The following is a 25,654-nucleotide window of genomic DNA, read 5'->3' as shown; positions in this document are numbered from 1 at the left end:
AAGTCATTCTCCAAAATATAAAAACATATCCCCAAACTTCCATTAAGATACCTTTGAATTTCCAAGATATATTCTCAAAAATTTTCCAAACAAATCTCCATAATTTCAAAGCAGATTTCCCCCAAAAAATTCAAATAAACTTATCAAACATTACAAATACATTTGCAATGCAATATAACTTCCAAAGAAACTCACCAAAATATTCAAAAATATCCCCAAATTTCCATGAAAATGCTTGAAATGTTGATAAATCTGGAAAAATATCCATTAAAATTCCTGAAAATTCCCAACATTTCAAGTGAATTACTGAAACTTCAATGGACATTGCAGAGTTGTATCTCCAAATTCTAACATCAGAAGTTTTGACTGTGTTGTAGGAAAGCCAAAATTTAATGTCCTCATATTTACATAGGGAGGGAGGAGGTTTACAACCTGGCTGGCGTGTTTTCTGTGACTGCTTATGATGGCACCAACTTCTAAAGTGAAACCAGAGTCATTACATGTTGAAAGATGTGTATTTGAAGTGACAACCTCCAGTCGGTTAGTTAACTTGTTGGTAAATGAGCTCTAACCCAACCAAAATCTCATTGGACGGACAATTACAGCCAGAGCCATTGAGCTTGCATTGCCTTTGACTTCATCCCGCACAGCTAGATCCCATCAGACCCTAAACACTGCATCTGTTAGACCACATCTTTAGAACCACACAACCCAAGGATATAAAGGAGACTCAAATATCATCTCCAAACTCAAGCAGAGACATATTTAAAGCATCTTTGACATGTAGAATAAGTAGCATTATAAATGAATCCCTCATATTTAATATTTAATGATGAGCATTTTCAGTTGATGATAATTAAGCTCCCTGGCTGATGATCTGTAAGGCCTCTTTTCCTTTCTTGTGCCGAGATTTTTGCCTTTAGTTTGGTGTGTGAATTATAAAATGCACATTCATCTTCATTTATTTACTCTAACAACTTTTTGAAAATGTTAAAAGACCCATTTTAGGAATTATTGATGTCTTTTATAAGTATTCTCATTTCAGTAGTTCAAAAACTGATTTTTGTAATATGTTCCCTCTGTAAAGTACTAAAAACACGAACTTTCTCCCAGTAAAAGAACACTCCAGGAATTTAAAACTAGAGTAAAGGATAGGGCTGTGCATTTATATTTCTCTTTGGAGGTCACTGGCATTTTTTGAAGAATAATTGCTAATGCCAATAGATGCTTTTTAATGTGTCTTATTCTCTCACCACAGGTAAATGTGGGCAAGATGGACTCTCCCATTGAGAAGTGGAATCTAATCATAGGCAACCTGGCACTGAAGCAGGTAATTACACACACATTTAAAAAAACAGAGCATAGCAGTCTGTTTTTGGGCTGATTGCAGTTTAAATGCACATTAACAAGACTTTTTCTTTCATTTTTGTAATGAAAATCCAAACGATCTATCAAAACTTAAATTATTGTGTTGATACACACAGTAGATGTTGCTTTGAACAACGTTGGCTGACTCAGACTGTTTTATTGATTCGTGTCTCTGCAGTTGTTCTGAAACTCAGCTAATCATTTACCCACACACCGATAAAGCACCATAACAAGAGATACCACTCTATTTTGACTCGCTGTTTGTCTGATGTTATGTAATTAACATCTGTCAGCAGGAAATGTTATGTAAAGAGAGGAAAACCTGCCTTCACATTATCTCCTGATCATGCTGCGACTGATTGTCTGTTTTCACACATGTAGTTTTCTCTTATCAGTAAAAGAGCACAACAGTAATTCCCTTGTTTTCTCCTCCAGGTCCAAGCCACTGTTGTGGGTTTCTTGGCTGCCGTGGCGGCCGTGGTTCTCGGCTGGATCCCAGAGGGGAAGTTCCAGATGAGCCACGCTGTGCTGCTCTGCTCCAGCAGCGTGGCCACGGCCTTCATCGCCTCCCTGCTGCAGGGTAAACACACACTCACACAGCTGAGGACCACAGTTTAAAATAAGCTGTTAACACTGTCACTGTGGAGAAGCTGGGTCACTTCAGTGCTTCACAAACAAACCAAAATAAAGCTAGAAGAGCTGCCCAGTGGCTGCTTCCCTTCACTCACCAGCCAAGTATACATTGTTGTCTGAACTCATGCTGCACAGGGCTGCAGTCAAACAAAGATAAACATGCTGGACTGAAATAACACAAAATGACACTGATGGATGTTTATGTTCAGTAAAATTGTATTATAGCACAAGTCTTGTTTTTTTAATAGCTTTACCTCATAAATAAAGTTGAGCCATCTTCATGAGTCTGCATGTCAATGCATGGGTTTAGTAACTCATTTGTTGAGGGTTAGTAACATCCTCTCTGTGTCATGTCCAGGTATCATCATGGTTGGTGTGATTGTGGGTTCCAAGAAGACGGGCATCAACCCAGACAATGTAGCCACACCCATTGCCGCCAGTTTTGGTGACCTCATAACCTTGGCCATCCTGGCCTGGATAAGCCAGGGCCTCTACAAGTGCCTGGGTAAGTGAAACACTTCTGGTAGTAGACCAGTGGGTACACAGTCACATCATAATCTGGGGTGTCATTGTTGTTCTCATGGTCTGCAGTACGGCTGTAGTCTCCCTCTACCCTCACTCCCCTTGCTTAGGTTGTCAGCCCCAGTCTTTGCCACTGCTCAATTTTAAAAACTTTTTCATCCATCAACTTTTCTACATAGTGTTTAAGAGGCTAAAACCAAGTATTTGATCCATTTTCCTTCCAACATATATTTTAGCAAATAATGCTGCAGTCCTATGGTCTTGTGTATCAAAAACAAGATTATTCAAAACACACTGACGTTACTCCGGGTCTTAAAGTTGTCTGAAAATGTAAGTAAAGCTTAAATTTAAAGCCTATGGAAGTTAAAAAGCTAAAAATATGACTTCAAATAAACAACAAAGATTTGTTTGACTTCATATATTTGATTAAATTTTTTTGTAAACAATAAGACATAACCACCATAACCTCCAGCCTTTCTGGTGGTCTGTTTGTTTTCATCCAAAGCAGGTAGCCAAATGGTCCACATGTGGCCCCATCCTCATTCATTGTGGCCCGCAAGTCAGTTGAAGATATGAATAAATTTTGAACATGAAGGAACCATGATTAAATATCGCGAAGAATGTAAAATTGAATTACCAGTACAGAACCACCCATTAAAAGCAAAGGCACTTACATGGAAAAATAGAAGTATTTCTACAATAATCTTTGGTTTACAGTTATATGCTTTGTGCTTTGCAAGGAACTAGTAGATGTAGATCTTAATGCTTCTGTGAAACTATGTTATGCATAATTAAATGCATTGAAAAAGGTAGAAATGCGAATAAGATATACTAGTAAGTCTGCTTAAATCAGTGGTTTTTAAGCTGTTTTTCCTCAGAGCCCCCCCCCCACCTCATATATAAGAAAAACTAAGCACACCAGGACCCTCACACCCTCTCGGGAAAATTACACATCATTTATTTAGAATTGTTTTGGTTGACAAAATCCCAGCGTACACTTAAACTATAAATAAACTACCAATTCATATGACAATGTATAAGGGCTTCTCTTGAAACAAAAAAACTATCAGTAATCAATAGGATTTGTTAATTTTGAAGAAAAAACTTGAAATTCTCAAGTTTAGAAAAGTAGTTCATTTACAAGAAAAGACATGTTTTTTTTTTCAAGTCATAAATGTACGTGAACCAAAATGTAAACAAAGATAAGATTATGAGGTCAAAAAGTAAAAAATACAGCCAGTTTTCAGTTTGGTTTCTTGATCAGATAGTTATTTTTAAAAGCTTGACATTTTTTAGTTTCAAATTTCAGCATTTAAGACCTTTAAAATTCTGGATTTTTCAAATTTGTTTCTTCTAAATTTTTAACTTTCTAAACTGTGAAATTTTGATGTTTTCTCCCAGAATTTACTCATTTTGGCCTAAAACCTAACAGATACTCTTAATTTTTTAAATCTTGAAGGACACTGGTTCCTAACCTGGGGTCTGGGCCCCCGTAGGAGGTGCGCTAAAGATTTCAGAGTTGTGTGTTGGGGGGGGGGCATGTGTATTTTTTAATACACATTATAAGAAACAGTATCTGTTAATTTTCTGTGCAAGAACATGGACATTTTGGGGTAAAAAACAAATACTGGGATTATATAGTTGTATTTTTACAAGAAAAAAATATATAAGAATTTAAGGGTTTAAAAAGTCAGACATTTAAGAGTAAAAACTCAAAATTCCAAATTTTGAAATTAAAAACTCAAAATTGTAAGTTTTTGATATCATAAATGTACAATTTTGTAAAGAAAAAAAATATCAGGATTCCAAACTGAAAACAGGTTGGATTTTTCGACCTTTTGATCTATTTTTTTTTCTACATTTTAGTTCCGATACATTTACGACTTTAAAAATAAAAGAATTCTATCTTTTTCTTGTAAATGAACTACTTTTTAAACTTGAGAATTTCAAGGTTTTTTTCTTGAAATTAAAAGATCCTCTTTATTGTTGTTTTTATTTTTTCAAGAGTGGCCATGATATACCATCATGACAATGGATGTTTATAATGGTGGTTTATAATTGTAAACTAAAACAACTAAAAATGATGTGTTTATCCCATGTGGATCATCTAATTCTGAAGGTCTTCAGAGAAGACAGGGTCCTTCACCCCCCCTGAGATTTGTAGCACCCCCTCTCGGGGTGCCTGGACCCCAGGTTGGGACCCACTGACTTTGAATATGTTTATTGCATTACAAAAGTAGCTTCAATTGGGTTTAATTGTATGTTTTGGACATTAAATTAAGTTTTATTATTAAGTTTACAAAATATGTTGATTAAAATGCTAAATTCTGATGATGTGTTTTTTTCCCTTCCATAAAATCGTAAGCAATGTCTAATAAAAAGTATCTGAGAACTTGGCTCTCTGGTAGTGAGTCTTAAACCAGTGTGGCCCTCTTCGTAATCAAAGTTGCCCATCTCTGATCCAAACAGAGTCTTACTCCTGCAGTCTGCTGTCTACCTAATTCCATTTAAATGCAGCATTTCTGGTTGTTTTGACTTGCAGTAAGCCTGGGACTGAATGAACAGAAAACACATCCTGGCATGTTTCTAAAATGGAGTTAATTGGTTTCATCTTCTCTCAGAGTTGATGAGAGCTTTAAATGTTTTGGCTTTTTTGCAGTACTCTGAGTCAGCCAGTAGAGGTTACTCCTGCCTCACTCTCATATTAAACACCAACATGTCTGTGTTTCCCTGCTGCCACACATTCCTCATGTTTAATTCATCTCACACTCACACCGGTGTTGCACCACCTTGTAATACTTAACGCAGCGTTCACTGGAAGCTGTTTCCTCTGGTTAGCATCTCATGCTAACTAACCCTGTCAGCTCTAATTGCGTGACAGAGCTGTTCACCACTATGAAGGGAACAATTTAGTGCTGTGAGCTAACTGTATTAAGCACACTTCAGATTTCATATTTCCACAGCAGGGCAGTGCAGTGAGGCTGCGTCGCTCTCGGGACAGTGGCTCTGTTGTTCGTGCAGCCTGGCCACGCTGACACTTTCCAGCTAAACTGGAACTAATGGTCACTTCATAGTCACTCTCAGCTAAATGGAATCCAAACCACATGATTTTCTTTATGCAGATAGGACTTAGTGCCTCCAAATCAGCTGGATTTTAGGGGATCTGGAAGAGCAGAGATGATAGTCAGGCCCAGTCAGATTTATTCAAGTATTATTTAAGAAATAATTATTTGAAAATGATCCAGTTAAAGGGCTCAACAGTGGATAAAAGGCGGTATAATTAGAGCATGAGAAGAAACACAAACACCAAGAAATGGGGCCGAGCGTCAGCGAGAGCATGCACAGTATGCCTGTTTGTGTGGATGTGAGCGCAGGGCCATTTCAGGGCAATCCACAAGAGAATTATATCCAAGATATGAAGAAGTTGCTCTTATTGAGTTAGATTAATAAATCTGGTTGGATCTAGACTGTGATACCGAGCCCCTGGCTGCTTTTATACCCACAGAATTAGAGCCATATATAAGTCACATATAACACCACAACGACAAATAGCCAGCAATAACTAAGACAGAGAACATTATCAGCAATTTATGCCAAGGCAGCGCTAAGGCTAAAGGCTGTAGCAGGAAAAAGAGCAGTTCCAGCGTTAAAATGTCTAGAGTAATGTTTGTGTGCCGACATATTTACCAGGCAGCTTACAGCAGCACATTTAGAGCAAAAACAGCCAGAGGAATGAGTAACAGCTGTAGAAAATAAAAGAGCTTTTTCATTACAGTAATGACAATTCATTTGTCAAGGATTGTTAGTTATTCAGAAGTGACCAAGAAATGTAAAAATAATTTCCACATAGATTTCCAAAGCATCCTCAGTGTTTCAATAAAGATGTGCCAAACCTAAACAGAGGGACCTTGTGCCAGAGTTTTTAAGAGACTACATATTGCATATTTGCATATTTTTATAACCGAAAACCTAAACTAACCCAATATGGGGTGCTAAACACTCCATATGTATCTTAACACGCTAGATATGTTGGAATAAGGCTGCTGTAAGGATGTGAACACACTGAGATCTATGTATGAATGTAGTTTGGATTTAGACCATTAGAAAGTTGTTCCCCTCTTTCCTGGCTTGGTTTAACGTGGGGAGGGCAAATATAAGGACCCCACATCACCAGTCCTTATGGGAAATGACCCCACCCCCCTAATGCTGCAACAATATAAAATCACCAAGCAGTTCATCCTAATAGCGTCTGTTAGCCGATGTTACTGGATTCACTGAAAGTAAACAGCTAGCTGTATGCTGTGTTTTGTTCACAGTGAGGTAAATTTCCCAAATCAATCAGCAGTGGTGGCCTACAGGTCATTAAAAGTATCGTAATGTTGAGAATTGTGCCAGAAAACAGTAAATTTAATCCCCTCTGGCACAGAACCAGGCAGCTGTGCTGCTGGCAGGCTAATTGCTGGAGAGCTAGTCTATTTTTCACTTGAGCCAAATGCAGCATAAACACACATCTTACCTGCTTAAGGTGTGTTTTATTCCATATTGCACTTGCCTTTAGTCCTGTATGATTAAAAAGATCAGACTGTGGCTTTGTCTCTCTCTAAACAGATACTTTTAAATGTCCCTCATGTCTGCTAGCGTCATGATGCTAGAGTTTGTCTAATTATCTGATGATAGACATGGCCTATTCCTGCCAGGTCTGTCACAATCAAGCCCTCAAATCTAATCATCATCCAAGACTTTTGATTATTTATTTTTATTTTGAAGCACAACATCAGGAAATGGAGTGTTTTCAGCACAAAGTAATAACACAAACATCTCATAAATGTCCGAGACATAACTTCACAGTTATATAGATTTAAGGAACACTTGAAGAGTTAAATACAGGATGAGAAAATGAAACTGAGGGGTTTTAGCTTTACACATGCACTCCAGAGCTTTGCCCACGAAATTTCCCATAGTTCCTTGTTCACACTTGTTCCTCACTGCAGGAGATTTTGTGTTTTACCTGGAAAAGGAAGAAAAAAATACTTTTGCCTTGGTAGGAAAAATTCTGTCTGAAAGTATGTTTGTTTACATTTACACATGCAGCTCAAACAGACAAATCAAGGAAACTTTAAGGAGTTTTCTGTGTGTGAATGCACTAACAGAGGACTTAGAAACATGCAAAGGGGTAGAAATGATGTGCCTTCATCTTGTAAGCCTTTAGGACTCTCCAGTAGGAATTAAATCAAGCTGATTATGTTGCAGAAGCTCACTTTACATGTTTTAAGACATGCATTATCCCCCAAATTTTATGAAACAGCAGGATATTTTCTTGCTAAGCACCTTACCTTTTGCACAAATTATTCAATTATGAGGGTTATATGTCTTCTGAAGGGCTCCAACCTCTGCCATTTAACAACATTAATGAAAAGAAAATGAATAGGACTTCCTGAGACGTGGATTTAATTAAATTTTATCAGATAACCTTGTCATCACATGCAGCATTGAAGCCAGACTAGCTCTGACAGCCTCTTAGGGAATGTAATCCCACTTTAAATGCATGGTTACCCCCCTGAGAGAAACATCTTACTCCTCTCCCTGATACTTTCTACTTTTGCTAGCTCCTGCTGGGTTTCTGGGGCACTACTGTCATCGTAAAGCATGGAGGCTTGTAATACTTCTCATCACTACCGGGATCATCGTTTATGTCCCGTGCATTGGGAGCATCTTGCCATTTCTCAGCTAAAGCAGACAGTTGGCAGCAGCATCGCTCTTTTCCTGGCAGAGGGTTTTAAGAGAAATGTATTCCACCAAAGATGGACAGGAATATCAATTATTCGTTCGCTGCTTTAGAGAGACTAAGTGGCAGGTTGTCAGGGGTTCATGTCAACAGTTTAGCCTGTACAAGAGCTTAATTGGAGCACATTTGATAACCAGCTCACTCTTCACATGAGAAGTCAGTGTCAGATTTACTCTCTGGAAGGAGCTGGGTCGATGTGGGAGAAGGTGAGGCACAGAATATCTGCAGCAGTTTTATATTTTAAACCTGAAGGTCTGCTGGAGCCAAACAGTGGGGTCTTTCTGTTCTCCGGCTACAGGACCGTGGAGATGATAAATCTGCGACTGTTTGCTAATGACAGTTATTTACTGCTCAGACCAGAATCCAGCTGGAAACCTGTGGTGGCACTTAGCAGGTGCTTTAGCCTAATGACACCTTTAAATAGTAGCGCTGTGCTATTTTATATTTGAACAAAGAGCTTTAGTTGTAGAGAGAGAGGGAGAAAGCTTTGTGTTTCTTATGGGCTAAATGTGATGCCTGTGGCTCTTTGCTTCATTTACCACGGTGGAAAACATCACAATGTTAGAGGTGCAAATTGTAGAATTAGCTTTTTCAACATGTACATGGGGAGTAGAAGGAAAAACAGAAACAGTCCACCAGTATATCGATCATGGAAAAAACAGAAACGCTAGGTGGATATACAGAAAGGCTGCATGGTTATATTATCTATGATGGAAATGCCACATTGTCAGAGAGTCTCCTCTGCTCTTTGTTGCACTCCTGCTCAGCCTCAATGCTATATTTATGCTTGTGTTGAGAAGAGAGAGGAAAAAGAGGGAAAGTGCACCAATAACTCAAATGTTTCTCTGATGAGGTGTTACTAACCAGATTGCCTTTAAGTGATAAAACCTGAGGGTTAAAGTGAAGGCGGAGAGGATGTCCAAGACCATGAACCTTTTGGGCCCCTATGCACATCAAAAACTTCTAATAACATCCAACAAATTGGAAAGATTGTTCAAAATGATCGACAACTCAGTATTAGAATGATAGCAAAAATGGTCTCCATTGATAAAGACACAGACATTTTGAACATGACAAAAGTGTGTGCCAAAGTTGTCCCAAAATTTCTGACTCCTCATCAAAAGGAAGAATGCATGAAAATTTGTGGAGATATTTTGGAACAAATTGAAAGAAATTCACATTTTTTGACGGAGTGATTACATGGAATGAAGCTTGAATCTTCTAATATGTTCCAAGGACAAAACAGCAGCCAATGCATTGGAAAACACCATTGTCACAAAGGATGAAGGAAGAACTACAAAGCAAGTCCAAATTCAAGGCCATGTTGGTTGTTTTCTTTTACATTAAGGGTATCATTTTGCAGGATTGGGTTTCAGAAGAATCAGCCCTATTACAAACAAGACAGCAGAAAAATCCAAAATGACAAAAAATGTTTAAAATCTAAAATAGTGGAATTTTAAATGCAATAAAAAGGGTGCAATTGATTAAATATTATTATTAAAAAGAGATTCGACTGGAGTGATTCTGGCGTTCCCCAAACCACCAGTGCTCATGGATGGGAAAGCTTTATTAAAGGGCTGGAAAACTTTAGTCCAAATAATATTAGCAAGAATTATCCAGGTCCAGGCACCCAAGATGGCTTGATAATTTAAAAAGCCTTTAATTTATAGGGCTAGAAACATTAAAAATACACCAATGCGTATTGGCCTGCACCTTTGTCACTTTGAAGAAGGTCTGAAGAAGAGATGATAGCGCTATGAATGGAAGACCTTTTACATTTTTAAACCATCTTAAGCACCTAGACCTGGATTTATTTTGCCAATATTTTTGGTCTTAAGATTTCCATCCCCTTATGAATTCTTTATTGATAAGAGAGCATATCAAAACCGTTGTCCTGGATATAAGGATGATATTGTCAGCAAGAAAAATGACGGGACGATGGCATACATGAGAGATTTCACCTCAATAGTTGCATTTTCAAGAAGGTATGAGCAAGTAGATGTCTCTCTTGCATGCACAGATGGCAATTACATATAACCTTGCAAAGCAGATGGAAACGCCTGTTTCCGTGTTTTTCACTGGCGAATCCATCTTGCAAAGCTCCTGTCTGAACTGTTTGGGCCCGGTTAGTATGTGACAGGACCAATCAGCATTGAGGGGCGGTGCTTTCGGACGCGGCAGTGTCTTGACGTATGCAAGCAGCGACAAGAGGCCGGCGCATCTATGGCAGAAGAGATTAGCGTGGATGCTGCTAAAGCGCCAGCTTTATCAGAACTTGACAAAATTTCTTTGTAAGAAGAAGAACAAAGAACAGCACTGAGTTGTTTTCTATTCAAAAACGACAAAAGTCACGTACTGACATGTCTATAGTTGCCATGGTTCGTGTTATGCTGTTCTCTATGGAGTTTATTCCTTGGTAGGGGTGCACTCGCACCTCAGTAGCGGCTAAGACGTCGCTTGTATTGTTGCTCTGATTGGCCGGTGAAGTTGTGACAGACAGAACATCATCCAGTCACCCTCCGAATTTTTTTTTTCAGAGGCTCTGCCCTTTCCCACACGCTGTCTATCAGAGGTTTTCCAGATGGATGTGTGAAACAAATCCATCTGGCGTGTCAGGTTAAATTACATATTAATTTAATAAAAAGAGAAGAAAGAAAAAAAGGTCAGCAAATAAACCTGGGTGGCCCATACAGGTATTGTCAGTAGGGTTGGGTATATTTAAGGTTTTTAGGTACTGGTGCTAAATCGATCATTTATAATGGTACTGTTTCCAAAACAGTACCTGAATCGATACTTTCAAGAGGAACAAGATAACGGTCAACATTAAACATAACTGCAAAGGCAACTTTAAACTACAAATTTCACAATATGTAAAATTGTGTTAAAAAACACTATAAACAAATTAAACCAATTAATTAATAAAACCTGACTAAACTCTGATAATTTGTATTTTCTACTAACAACTCTACCATCTACTCTTAACTACATTTTCTAATTTTTTCAACTGAAATTATTATCTCCCCTGAAGAAAGAGACTAAACTTTGACCCATGTTAAAGTCTGAAAACTTTTTTATTCTCTCATTCATAGGCGCAAGAAATAAACATAGATAGGACAGGGTGTGATTTCTGAAAATGAAATCTCAATGATTGGCACAATAATACTATTTTTGCACTACAACAGCGGTATGCTCTAGAGCACTCAGGTGAGTCAGGAACAAAGCCTTCTTGGTAGGGCTTAATAATTCAGAGAAATATTTTTTGAAGATGCCAGTTGGATATGGGATGAGAAAAATAAACCAATGTGACCTCTTTGGATAAAGACTCAGCCTAAGTTTATAGCTTGGCGCTGCATCAGAGACAACTCATAAAGAAAATAAAATAACAAGGCCTGCAAACAGAGCAGAGAAATGAAAAAAAGACGTTCCTACTCTGCTGGAATAAAACAAGTAAAATTAAGTGTTTTAATTTGGCTCAGTGGGTATCAAGCGTGTTGGTGCTGATGCCACGCTGGTACTGGATTTCAGTACTCATATCTAATTGTCAGTATGTGGGAAACACTGTGTTACTTGCTACATAAGGAACCATAATCCACTACTAAGTTGTGGTTCTGTTGCTGCATCTCACTCCACTTGTCTGCTGCATACTTGTGCTGGACCACAGTTTTCATCCTCCACCAACTGTGTGTTCTGTAGCTCAAGCTCCCCCTGTTCCTCCTAACTGTGGCCCATATGGAGTTAATTTTCATCAGGGAGTATAACTGGAGTCACTCCTATGATTTCGTTCTACTTTCAACATCTTCTTCTGTTTGATTTTGAATTAGATGGCAGAATTTACATATACTGCATTAATCATCTTGCACCAGCAACGATGTTCCATTGGTGCAACAGTATATGATTATACTTCACTTGCAGAAGCCCAGGAGGTGGAATGTGGGTCCACACTACAGCCTCACATCCACTCTCAAAAATGCACACATGCACAGCACTGCAAACCTCTTCCATTTGGACCAATATTACCACCTCTCTCCTGCAACCACTCTGTTACCTCTAATGTTGAAAAGCATCTTGTGACACCTTCAGACAAGGTTTGCTTTGGATTACTTTCAGAATGTCATCGGCTCATTTTTCAGTTGGAGTGGGTATTTGTGTAAATTTTGAAGTTAACAAGCAACAGACGAATATGAGGCCTAATAATCTGGACCTTTTGACCTCCAGCAAAGTTAAAAATTATCCACCCTTGATTTCCTCAGCATTCTTTTATGCCATTTAATGCCTTCTAAGACCCTCCTCACTCCCCTTTGACCATAAAAAAACTCACACCAGGAAGATTCCAGGTTGCTGACAGTCCTGAATTTTTCTCTAAATCTTTTGAATTACATTTGTTAAAACATCCTTTGTGTCAAGTGAGCTGAAAGAACTGATTAAGTGCAAAACAAAGTAGCAAAAATGATTGTTTTTCTTCAACAAAATTGGTGAAAAAGTATCATTTGTAATGTGACTGAGAGCCAGGTATCATGTTGGCACTGAAGGCCTAAAAACATTTTTCAACAGTACCTGTGTGTATACTAAACCAGCATTCAACATTTCCCTAATGTGTGCTGGGATTAACTCCAAAATGCTGTCCAAAGAGGACAACCAAACCCATCTCTTCCTTTTTCCCAGATTCCTACCCGTACGTGTCGTCGCTGGTCTGTGCTTTCTTCATGTGTCTGACTCCTCTGTGGATCGTCATCTCCTCCAAACACCCAGCCAGCCGCACCCTGCTGTACTCCGGATGGGAGCCAGTCATCACCGCCATGGTCATCAGCAGGTTTGTATGTGCGTGTTAGCGTGCAAATGTGTGTGTTTAGCCTTCTAAGTGGAAAGAAGAGCTACTGTTCGTCTGCAGCTCCCAGTGTCTGGTTTGCTTGATGACTCATCCCTAAACAAATCGCAGCATCCCAGCACACACTCACCCTCGGGTCTCCTCCAGTCTGGCAGGCTTACTAATGCAGCCCGTAGGAAGGGATTGATTGTCTCTCTCGCCTCTCAACACTGTGGTGGCTCCACATATCTCTGCTTTTGTAGAAGAGCAAGTAAATATTAGTTCTAGGCGCCATTACTTGAAAACTATTAGAAATCCTCCTTTTCTGTCTCCTTCTCTGGCTTTCAGTCTTCTCCATTCAGTCTTGCTGATAAAGCGTTTATAGAGAAGCACACAGATTCACTGTGGACATCATTTAGATGAAGACAATGCTCTATCTCTCCCTCTCAATGCCCCTTTTGTCTCCCTCTCTCCCTCCGATCTTTCACACATACACTCTGTATAACACCGGTTAATGATCTTATTATGTTGCAGCATCGGCGGGCTCATCCTGGACAAAACGCAGTCGAACACAAATCTGGCTGGCATCGTCGTCTACACCCCAGTTATCAACGGTGAGTCACACTACTGGCACTCTTTCCTCCTTCACTCTCAAAGGTCATTAAGGTCTTCAAGGTGTCGCAGTTTGATTTGCCGTATCTCCTCAGGGCAAGGAAAGACGAGGAGAGTGTGGTCAAAGACTGCGGCGAAGGTTTTGATTTAATACCTTTCTAAATCCTGCAGGATTTGCAGAAGACATATACATATGTAAAGTCAACTCTGCTTTAATCCCACATCCTGTTTCTCCTCTGAGAAAGTACAGGAAGCACTCACAGAGTCAAAGTCAAAGAAATGTGGTGTGATCAATGACCCAGAAACACCCTCCACAGGTCAGACCACAAAACTGGGGTCAAACATGAGTATGAATTCAATCACCTTTGCACACGTGTTCCTAGAGGTAACATGGCCAAAAACAGCATCACTATATCTTTTATTGTCTTGGAGCAGTGTACAGAAGGATTTGACTGTCATCATACTTTTTCTTTGTTTATTTACTGAGATATACAGCAGCTACAGCCCAAAATGATATCTCCCACTGTTTCCATTTCCTCTCTGTCTCTTACATCGACATGGACCTGGAAAAAAAGAGTGAGATGGCACAAGAATGTCTGATTTTCTTTCACTTTTCCACACCTATTGTTCTGTTGATATTGTCCAAATCGAGGACAAATTAATAACATTGTTGCATTTTTACTCCATGTTCAGTCTGTGTTCACATGGGTGCATTTAAACCTCAATTCTAAAAAAGTTGGGGCACTGTATAAAATGTAAATAAAACAGAACGCAATGATTTACAAATGTCATGAACCCATAATTTATCCACAAGAGAACATAAACAACATAGATGTTGAAACAGAGACATTTTACCGTTTTATGAAAAATATTACCTCATTTTGTATTTGATGGCAGCAACACATCTCAAAAAGTAGGGACAGGGCCATATCTACCACTGTGTTGCATCCCCTCTTCTTTTAACAGTCTATAGGGGCTCTCCTACTGCTGTTGTGATAGATGCAGTATGTGGTTTATCATTGTCTTGCTGAAATATGCAAGGCCTTCCCTTAAAGACCCTGTAAAGTGAAATTCAAAAGTTTGTCTTAACACACTAGATATGTTTGAATTTGGTCGCTGTAAACACTGAGATCTACATGTGACTGAATTTTGGGTTGAGACTGTTAGAAAGTTTTTCACCTCTTTTCTGACTTGGTTTAATCTGGGCGGGGCCAATATGTGGGCCATGATGTCACAACCCCACAGTGGGAATGACCCCGCCCCTCTAACACTAAATATAAAATCACAGAGCAGTTCATCTCAGTCCAGTCTGTTGTTAGCTGATGTCACTATATTTATAGAAAGTTAACAGTCAGTTAAATACTGTTTTTTTCATTGAGAGGTACATTTGCTGAATCTATCAGCCACAGTGGCCTATGGATCATTTAAAACATCATAACAGAGATTTAAGCCAGAAAACTGACTTTGTCTCTTCCTCTAAGGTCAACAAAAGGTCAAGGAGCAGGCTTATAGTGTAAGTGCTTTCCTCAATTCAGATAGCATTTTTTTTAACTTGAGAGGATTGTATTTCTCCTGAGTGGGTGTGGTTTCAGCTCATTCTACAGACACGCCCGCACCATCCTGGAGCAGACTTTACTGCCTCAATTTCATGATTTTGAAGCTTAATTTTATAAACTTAGAGATGTTTTATTTGACTGATATTTTGATCTAGGGGTTAATACACAGTGGCCTGTCATACAGCAAACCTAAATACAGATCCAGATTCACTTTACAGGGTCTTTAAAGAGACTTTGTCCAGATGGGAGCACATCTGTGTTGGTATTAAACCTCTCCAGGTGTGTCTCAAAAAATTAGAATATAAAGAAAAAGTTGATTTATTTGTGATCTAAGTGTTTGATTTATTTCAATGAGTGAAACTTCCTTATATTCTAGATTCATTTCACACAAATGGAAATATTTAGAGATTTTTTTCTGTTTTAATGTTGATGATTATGGTTTACAGCTCACAAAATCAGCTATCTCAAAATATTAGAATATCACAAAACAGTCCAAAATAAAGGATTCATAATAGAGTAATGTTGATCTTCTTGGTAAATTAAGCTCATTTAAGAACTCAGTAATTGGTTGGAGTTCTTTTTGCACAAATTCCTGGATCTTTGTGGCCTGTGAAGACTTTAAGCCCCTTGGATTCTGTGCCTCTGTGTTCCTCTGCTAGACTCTAGTACCTTGATTTTTAAATGAAATCAAAATATACTTTAATTCTAAAACAGGACTTCAGACCACTGAGCAACAGTCCAGTTTTTTTTTCTCTTTAGCCCAGGTGAGAAGCTTATAACGTTGTCTAAGGCTCAGGACTGGCTTGACACTAGGAACACGACACTTACTTCCAGTTTCCTGGACACATCTGTGCATGGTTGCTATAGATACACTGACTCTAGCTTTACTCAGCTCTTTTTGAAGCTCCTCCCTTTTAAATCTGCTTTGTTTGACAGTCCTCTCAAGGCTGACCTCATCCCTGTTGCTTGTCGCCTTTTTTTTTTTCTTTTTTAATCACACTTTTCCCTTCCAGTCAACTTTCCATGATTTTTCTTGGATACAGTCTCTGAGAACAGCCTCCCCTTTCAGCCTTATTTGGCTTACCCTCCTTGTGAAGGGTGTCAGTGATTGTCCTCTGGACAAGCGATAAGTCAGCAGTCTCCCCCATGATTGCAGTTGTTTGTACTGGGCTCAGGAAACCTTTGCAAAGTTTGACTTTTCCACAGTATTTTTGAGATAGCAATTTTTTAAAATTTTCATCTGACCACAGAACAGTTTTCCATTTTGCCTCAGTCCATTTTTGCAGCTCCCAGCAGCCAAAGACTTGTCAACACAGCGCACTACACTTTGGTTTCTCTGCAGTGGAAATAAAAAAGTGAGATGTCATATTTTATAGCTGAAATTTACAGGAAAGAAACTTAAATATTTAACAGATAGAGTCAACAGCAAGCATGCGATGCAAAGTGGTTTCTGATGCTCTCATGCTGTTAAGACAAGATGTTTATCAAGGAGATGAGAACACTTGTGGTCATGGTTCCCATCAAACTGCATGAAGTGCTCTAAGTCACATGACTGGTTGCACTCTGAGTATTTCACATATATTGTTACGCCCCAGTGAGAAATCAAGGTTAAATCAGGAGCAACAGTAAAGTCAAACATTAAATGTATAATTGGGTCATAAATGTTGACTGGCGTCTGACTCTGTAAATATTTGTGGTGAGAGGTGAAGCATGAAGAGAGACAGTGGTTAGATTAAGAGTAGCTTAATGAGAGTCTGTCTTAATAGGCAGCAGTGATGCTCTCTAATTTAATTTTCCACAGCAGAAGGCAACAAGCTGTTAACTTTGTCTGCAAAGAAACTCAGTAGTTGTTGGTCTCTCTCACTCTCCAATTAATGCAGTGTTTGACCCGCTGGAGCTGAGATATAGACAAAGTGTTTATACACAAGATGGATGACACGACGAGGAGTCTATTTGTCTTGTTGTTTGCAGCTTGCAGGTGTTCCAGAGAAAACAGAAGAGTGCTCAGTCAACAGCGGTCCATGGATAAATGAAGGTGACCAAATAAAGACTCCAAACACTCATCAGCATAAATAAGTAGCCTAATGAGACCGGCTCAGCCCGTCTGTCTCCACTTCACAGAACTGGTCCTCTTCCATTTCCTCTCACTTCCATCTCCCACCGCTAACTGGATCCGCCGCGCTGCCAGGGGGCTCTGGCACCTTCACAATAAGAGATAAGCTTTTAATTTAAATGGCATTAATGAGAAACATTTAACGAGATGGAGCACGATTCTGACTCTAATTGGTTTTCCGTCAAGACTTTTAACAGCTGGGGAATCAAGCATGTGTCTATTTGTGAGTTTGCGGGGATATTTCGTGTTTGGAGAGTGGGGAAAATCCAGGTCTCAGCAAACTTTTGAACAACGTTTTATTCATGGGTGAGGAAGCAGTGAGGCAGTCTACTCATGTCTTTCAGCTGATTAAAATGCTCCACGGCTGCTGTTCTAATAAAAAATACAATCGAACGAAGGGCAGACAGAACAGAAACTGTGAAAGGGAGGTGTGTGGATATTTGATTAATACAGAGTGAGAAGGGAGATGTGTACGGCGTGATAAGAGATGACAAGTTAAATGAAAAATAGGAGGTGAAAGCCTTGTTTTCATCACTGACCTCCATTATTTCATTTAAATATATTAAGACTTTTTATCAAATTTTTTCCCACCACTGAATGAGTCTGACTGCTAACATTTTTTTATTGATATTGAAATCCATTAAAATATTTCCAATATGTTTAATCCAGGTAATGAAGAGGTTTCTGCCTGTTCATTTCCTGATGTTCTTGTTCTTCCCATCAGTGTAAATAAATTCCGTCAAGACAGTGCCGTTAAAAAGTATTCATCCCCTTAGATGTTTTACTCGTTTTTTTGATTTTATAAATTAGTCATGGTCAATATTATTTGACTTTTTGTTTACCAAAAACAGTTACAAAAAACACTTTTCAACTGAATAAAAATATGTAGTGTAAAATAAGTGGTTGCATAAATACCCCCCCCCCCCCCCCCCAAAGGGATACTTCAACATTTTGGCAAATTCGTCCATTGCCATAATTCCTATAGTCTTTGTGTGGTGAATGTACAGGTCACAACTTGTCCACAAGAGCATTCTGGAGTTGTTGGATTGTGTATTTGATGAGTTTGATGAGGGAAAGCCGGAATACCGTCTGCTTACATTGAGTTGGCACAGCAGGTCCAAACTCGGCAGTGCTGATCTAAAAATAGCTTGCACCAACAACTAAAGGTAACGAACCTATTACTAAGACTATAGGAATTATGGCAATGGGCGAATTTGCCAAAATGTTGAAGTATCCCTTTAAGTCAGTATTTAGTATATGCACCTTTGGCTGCAATCATAGCTTTGAGTCTGTGGATAGGTCTCATTCAGGCTTGCACATCTTGACACTGCAGTTTTACTCAGTTATTCTTTGCAGAACTCCTCAAGCTCTGTCAGGTTACAAGTAGATCAGGCATGAACAGCCCTTTTCAAGTCTAGCCACAAATTCTGTAATGATTGAGGTCTGGGCTTTGACTCGGCCAGTCCAGAACATTCACCTTAATGTCCTTAAAACATTTCTGTGTAGCTTCCACTGTATGCTTCAGGTCATTGTGTTGCTGGAAAATAACTCTTCTCCCAAGCCATAGCTCTCTTGCGGACTGAATAAGATTGTCCTCCAGGATTTTCTATGGATTACTTGGAGTGTTCTTTTGTCTTCATGGTGTAATGGTAGCTGGGAATACTGATAAACCAGTGAGTGGACCTTCAAGACATAGGTGTCTTTATACCACAATCACTAGAGACACATTCACTGCACTTAGGTGATCCCCGTTTCACTAATTGTGAGACTACTAGTACTTTTAGGCACTGTATGCTTTGTAAGAGAGGCTTTATATAGCCCAGCACTGTCTATTGCTACTATATTTCCAAAACTCTAAAGGCCTTTACACTAGGGTCACAGGTGATTAGCCAACTTAATTATTAAAGTATATAAAAAAGTATAAGACGTGCATTTACTCATCCGTGTCTCTCTTCATGTAGGCGAGTAAAGAAAAATCCCTGTCCTCTGCCTCAGCTGATTCAGCAGCCTACTTTCCATCTCTCCTCTGATGTCTCCTCTCTTATCCTCTTTACAATAACCACATACATTATCTATGTATAATCAGCTGCTGATCAGTATTTATCAGCTCCAACTCCAACATATGCTCTGTTTCAGTCACCATGGTTTCTTTTTCACAAACAAGCGGTAAATGTAGCGGTAGGCACAGGAAGTAGCATAAGAATCACACTACAGAGTAGCATTTTGTCAGACTGTTGCAGAGCAATGTGGACTCACCAGCACATACGTACGTGGTGTTGACAACAGTGCAGGCCATTCTGGCATATACTTAGCCTGGTTAAATCAAGAACTTGGCAGTTTTTTGCATTTGAATTAAGGGTCACAGTTGCCCTGAGGTTATAATTTAACATCTCAATTCCCACCAGTTGTCAAAGGATGTAAACTTGCATCAAGAGATGCAAAATTAACATTATTTTGCTGCAGCTCCACATAGTAGTCAATGGCAGCTGGTAGCTGCTTCCTTTAAGTCTCTCTGCTCAGTGATGATTGGATGAGTCCTAAAGATTAGTCCCCATATAGTTCACCCTTGTACAGTTTATTTTAATTTGTTCATTTATTTTTATGAGTAAAGACATGAGCTAAACTTCTAAGAGCTAGGCTGTAAACATTTTTAAACCCACAAGTGTTTTTATCTGCTATTTTTGCACATTTGCACTTTAATAAGTATCATTTTCAGTTGTAAAGCTTTCTGCTAGATGGCATCAGAAGACAGCAAGGTGTTTTGGTTTGTCCTTGTATTGTGAATTCAGTTTCGTGTGCCTCTGATCAAGCTGTTGATGTTGAGGACTGATACTTTTATGTTGGATGGTTGCTACCAAAGTATTGTTGTTCCCTTGACATCTTGTGCAGCTGTTTGTATTTCTATGACTTCTAAACAATTCTGATACTTTCAAACATTTAGGTATCACACATATTTTTTACGTAAATCAGCTGCAGTCAAATTAGATAGAGCTGGGATGGTTGAGTGACATAGTGGGAAAGAGAAGAGTGTGCCATTTTGAAAACAAAGCAGTGAATCAGAAAAAAACAAAATGTTATTTTCTGATTCTGTCACGGCAGTTATTCTCCAAAGAACAGATTATCACGCCCACACCTCTGCAGAGCCCTGCAGGATGGTTCAGGATTTTGTTTATATGCAGCCAAAGCGATGCTTCATTCTGCCAGCTTGATTTGTCCCTCTGCTCTGACCTCTGCTCTGTACAAATCAACAGACTGATCTCATTCAAATGGCTTTGTTTTGTCTAGCGCTTTGGCATCTTATGCCCTGTTTTCATTTTGTTAAATGATGCATTTTAGGTAATCAGAAACCCAGTGACTAAACTTTAGTATGTGCATCTTTACTACACATTAGCAATTCATCCCAGTCACTGTCTCTCTTCTTTCTCAAACAACAGCCAATACATCATTTCTGTGGCTCTGTTACTTTGTTTTGGTACCTATACATGCTCTGTGCAGTGAAGCTGCTGCTGAAGACAATGATGAATATACTTAGCACACAAAGTAAGGATATTTGTGTTTGGTTGATTATTTCTTTGTTGTAACAATGCTTCTTGGCAATAGATCTATCTATCTATCTATCTATCTATCTATCTATCTATCTATCTATCTATCTATCTATCTATCTATCTATCTAGATAGATAGATAGATAGATAGATAGATAGATAGATAGATAGATAGATAGATAGATAGATAGATATACCGTTGTAAAGCCTGTTTATTTCACTTTTAAATGGTGCCACATTTGTGAGGAACATGCATTTGTGGGATGAGCAGCAGAACTGAGTATGTGCATTGAGCCAATGAAAAATTTGCCAAATCTTCTCTGCCAATGCCAAACAGCTTATTCTGCCATTGGCTATTGTTTGGTGGATTGGATGATAGATGTTTGAAAAATGAAGACATATTGGCAATTTAACACTTGATTCATTTAACAAACAGGAGCGTGTGGAAGAACCATACACAGACACAACAGCCTTGCACCTTCTCCTCATGCTGGTCACCAACCTGGTCACACGCTCCTGTAGGATGGCATCCCATTCTTCAACCAGCATCTGTCGCAAGTCAGCCAGTGTGGTTTTGTTGGTCACTCTGGTATGAACAGCACACCAAGCTGATCCCACAAGTGTTCGATTTGGTTGAGGTCAGGAATCTCTGGTTGCAGAATCTCATATTGATACCTCTCTGCATTGAGATTGCCTCCAATGATGACAAGCCTTGTTTTTCCATTGAGGGGGATGCCGCCCCACACCATCACACTGCCTCCACCAAAAGATAATACTCTAGCCATGTCTTCTCCACACTTTGACCCTACCCAACTGCCGTCGGCAGACTCTTCATCACTGAACATGACTGGCATCTGATTATCTGCACCTGGAGGTAACAGCAGCTCAAACATGAGTCGATTGCAACAACAAGATAAGCTGTTTGGCACTGGCAGAGAAGATTTTGCAAATTTTACATGGGCACAACCCACGTACTCAGTTCTGCTGCTCATCCTACAAATGCATGTTCCTAAAAAATGTGGCACCCTTTAACAGATAAACAGGCTTTCCAACGGTACAAGATCTATTGCCAAGGAGCATTGTTACAAAGAAGTAATATACCAAACACACATTTACTTGCTTTTTATGCAGAGTTTATTGAGCAAATAAGTCAAGCTGGGCACTCTTAAGATTGAAATGACAACTCAATTCAAGATGACAAGTTATGAGTGAGTAATGATGTCACAATTGTGGCCCAGCCAGTTTTAAAACCTGGCTTCTTTTGTAAATGACAGGTGCCTCTTTGAGAGATGTTTTCCTTATTTTCCATTTTTAAATATGTAAAAAAAGGTAAAGTTGTACCAGATGCTGAGCCATTTCTGAGCCAGAAGACTGGCTCTTATTGCTGAGCTGAGTCTAATTATCCAGACCTCTAAAATGAGCTGCAGTTCCCATCACTCTGAGCCAGGCTTGACAACCATACTTTGTGTTTACTAGCAGAAAACAGCAGATCACGTCAATTGGAGGGGCAGTCTTTAATGTGTGCCAGTATGCGTGGCGTCTGCACAACCAGACAACCTTTGTTTGCAGTCTGAGCTATCAAACAGTTTTCACTGAGGTTTTTCTACACAGAGCACAAAGGATGAGCACTTAGTATAAATGCCCAGAATTGATATGACTACCATAACTGCAAGATCAAAAAGCAGTGTTGATATTAATATCTTAATCAGTAAAACCCAACAGCGACCCCACTCTGATCTTGTTTTCTGAACCTGCAGATTTGACATTTGGTTATGCACCATGCTTTGCAGTTTTCCCTCTCAACAACCCTCATTTCTTGCCGAGTCTTTAATCTTGGCTTGTCATCTTGGCATATTTGCCTTTCTTCCTTCCTTTTGTTGTTTGTTTTGAGACTAGGTGTCTGCTTTATGTCTCAATTTCTCCAGTGCATCTCTTCTTGCCATGCTTTTCTTTTCATTAAATTTTATCTGAGCATCAAGTCACATCCTGGTGTTGCAGCCGTTCAAATAAACAAAAAGAAATTAAAGACGAAGGAGAGGAGCAGAGATGAGATGAGCAAGCAGACAGTTCTCATTTCTCCCCCCTCTGGGCAGAGCGGTCCGACTCAGAGGAGCAAAGACCCCCTGCAGTTCCTCACGAAACCTCATTGAAGCCCCAGACCTCCTCATCCTCCTCATCCCCATTCCTCCTGTCAGACCCAGTGACCTGAATAAGTCAGAAACCCCCCAAATCTCACTCTCCCTCTGCCTCCTGCTGAGACTGTGAGAACAACCTCCGCCCGTTAAGCCCCCATCCTAACCCCAAACACCCTCAAGGACTTCAAGCCAGAAAGTCAGAATCAGTGCGCACTCTTAAGTGCACAATTAATCTAATTTTAACCATGTTTTGACAGATAAAATTGGAGCATACATTATTTTGAAATGCCAAATTGCATACTTACTCTTCTCTGTTGGTATTAATGTGGTTTCAAAGTTAGCTATGGATGAAAAAATCAGCTCAGATAGTAAAAGAAACATTAGATTAAAGAAAGTAAGCTAGATGAAGAATAAGGTAGTAGAGCTCCCCTAAAATGTTCATTGTTTTTTAAAAGTGAAGATCCTACTCCAACATCTAACTTAAGCCAGTGTATTGGTCATATCGAGGTAGAACAAATTGATTTTTGAGAGCTTTATTTATGAATTACGATGTCAGATTTGGTAACTCTTCCTTCAAAACCCTTGCCATGTACTCAAATAGTCTCCACTCATGCTACATTTTCTCTGATTCACTCTGAATTTCCCTCAGGATCAATAAAGTATCCGTCAGTCTATCCATCCTAGCGTTGTCATTACACTAGAATGTTTGGGCGCACTCACACTAGGCAGTCTTTACCATGCTTAAGTATGCTTGACCCCCAAAGTGCTGTGTTTGACCATTCTAAGTGCGCCATACTTTGCACTGTACACTTCCTTGGCTCTGGCATGAATGGAAAATGTGGGCTTTGGCTTGGTGCAATTGCCCATGCATGCTCACACAACATGAGTAAAGTTACTGTCATGTTGTCCGTGTATGTCTCCGTTGTGCTTTCTCTGAGACCACACATCTTGTGAGTTAAGTGTATCATATTATGTTGTGATGTTTAGGCCTGGTAGGACTTGGACCACAGTATGGAGCAACTTGGCTTAGTTTGTGTGCACCCTGAAAATTAACTGTATATTTGTATTTATTTCAATAATTTAGCTTTTTTTTATATTAGTTTTAATTAAAATGCAAATTTTATATCATTTTAAAAGTGTGGTAGTGAAGATAGCCTGCAATTTCCACAGGATCTGTACTTTGAACTAACCCCAACCTATCTGGGCAATGCTTGCATTCCCACATCATCTGTCTCCAGCACGTGCTGCAGCTTAAGCTGGCCTTACACCAGAGGACTTTACTAAAACTTTTAAAAGTCTCTAAAAAAACTGACATCTGAGACCCTCTCACATCTAAAGACAATTTGTCAGCAGGTCACTGAGTTTTTAGTCTCAGACTCAGATTTTGCAAAGACTGTGGGCCACTTAATACAAGACTAGAATACGTTTGCTTTTCAGATTATTTTCCTTCATGCATCTGGTGGAAATTGACAACAACAATTTTTGGGCAGAGAACAAGATGCAGAATGAGATGGAGATAGCATATACGTTAATATCTCTTATAACCTGATGTTTTTTAATCATTTACAGCGAGTAGAAACAAGAGGAAAGTTGAACACCAAAACTTTTTTGTATGGATGTGGTGTGCCGGAGACTTTGGCTTGATCTTAGGTGTGCCTTGGGCAAACAAAGGTTGAAAACCATTGTGTTAGACAATTCAACCAGACCGCAAGACCACACACTTGGCTTTTGTTGTACCAATTTCACAATGGAGAATCCACAGACTCAAAATCTCACAGAAACACAGGGTCAAATGTGACTTCCAAATAGGGCTGCAGTAATAGATTCCTTTTGTAATCGAGTACTCTATCGATTCTTCTGACGATTAATCGAGTACTCTAATAAGAAATGTTACATTTTTTAAATCAGTCACTTTTGCTTTTTCAAGAGAAGTAGTACTAGACAAATGAGAAAAGAAGCTGGGTCCCTTAAATGAACTTCTTCTATATTAAAAAAAATGGTACTAACAGGTTCTCTAAAGAAAGCATATTTTACAAAGTGCAATGAAGTTCTGATGACAGTTTACATTTCTGAAAGGTACAAGGAGAGGAAGTTAAATAATTGCATTAGATTATGCCATATTTAGGGTTTGAGGGATCCTCTCCCTGGAAATCTTTGGTGCTAATGCTTTATTTCTTCTATAATAGTTTATTTTAATTTTCGAATTTGTGATTAAAGTGAGGGGACACTTAATCATTTTAACATCCTCTATTTCATGCATGAATGTAATATTTCACATTCTAGCAAGAATAAAGTTCAATCATTCACACAGTGAACCTTTAGATTACAGGAGTATGGTCTGTTTTTGTCAAGGAGTGTTCACTTTTATTTTTGCACATTTTTTGTTTGAGTTCATCCACCATAAAAATGATTTTTTTAAAGACCATCCACTGACATGGAGAACACATTTTAAGGGTTGAAGCTGCTTCTATGACCTGTTGAATCCTGACTATATGATGATGAACTTTAACCTACTTAGTCTCAGTCACTGTCTGTGGCAATAGCGTGTTTCTTTTTAATTAGTGTCAGTTCATTATCAATATA

General features: G+C 39.0%; 1 protein-coding gene across 1 annotated transcript in view; it reads left to right on the top strand.

The window, feature by feature from the left end:
• Nucleotides 1-25,654, top strand: part of slc41a2b (solute carrier family 41 member 2b) — a 71,728-nt gene that overhangs the window by 11,277 nt on the left and 34,797 nt on the right. The window contains exons 4-8 of the mRNA XM_041780740.1: nucleotides 1,259-1,330; nucleotides 1,804-1,948; nucleotides 2,360-2,506; nucleotides 12,971-13,118; nucleotides 13,647-13,726. Of these exons, the coding sequence (XP_041636674.1) occupies nucleotides 1,259-1,330; nucleotides 1,804-1,948; nucleotides 2,360-2,506; nucleotides 12,971-13,118; nucleotides 13,647-13,726 (592 nt within the window). The remainder of the gene's footprint in view (nucleotides 1-1,258; nucleotides 1,331-1,803; nucleotides 1,949-2,359; nucleotides 2,507-12,970; nucleotides 13,119-13,646; nucleotides 13,727-25,654) is intronic.

The sequence above is a fragment of the Cheilinus undulatus genome, linkage group 23 (genome assembly GCF_018320785.1).
Source record: "Cheilinus undulatus linkage group 23, ASM1832078v1, whole genome shotgun sequence".
NCBI classification, from domain to species: Eukaryota; Metazoa; Chordata; class Actinopteri; order Labriformes; family Labridae; genus Cheilinus; species Cheilinus undulatus.
This window is presented reverse-complemented; position numbering and strand designations above follow the sequence as displayed.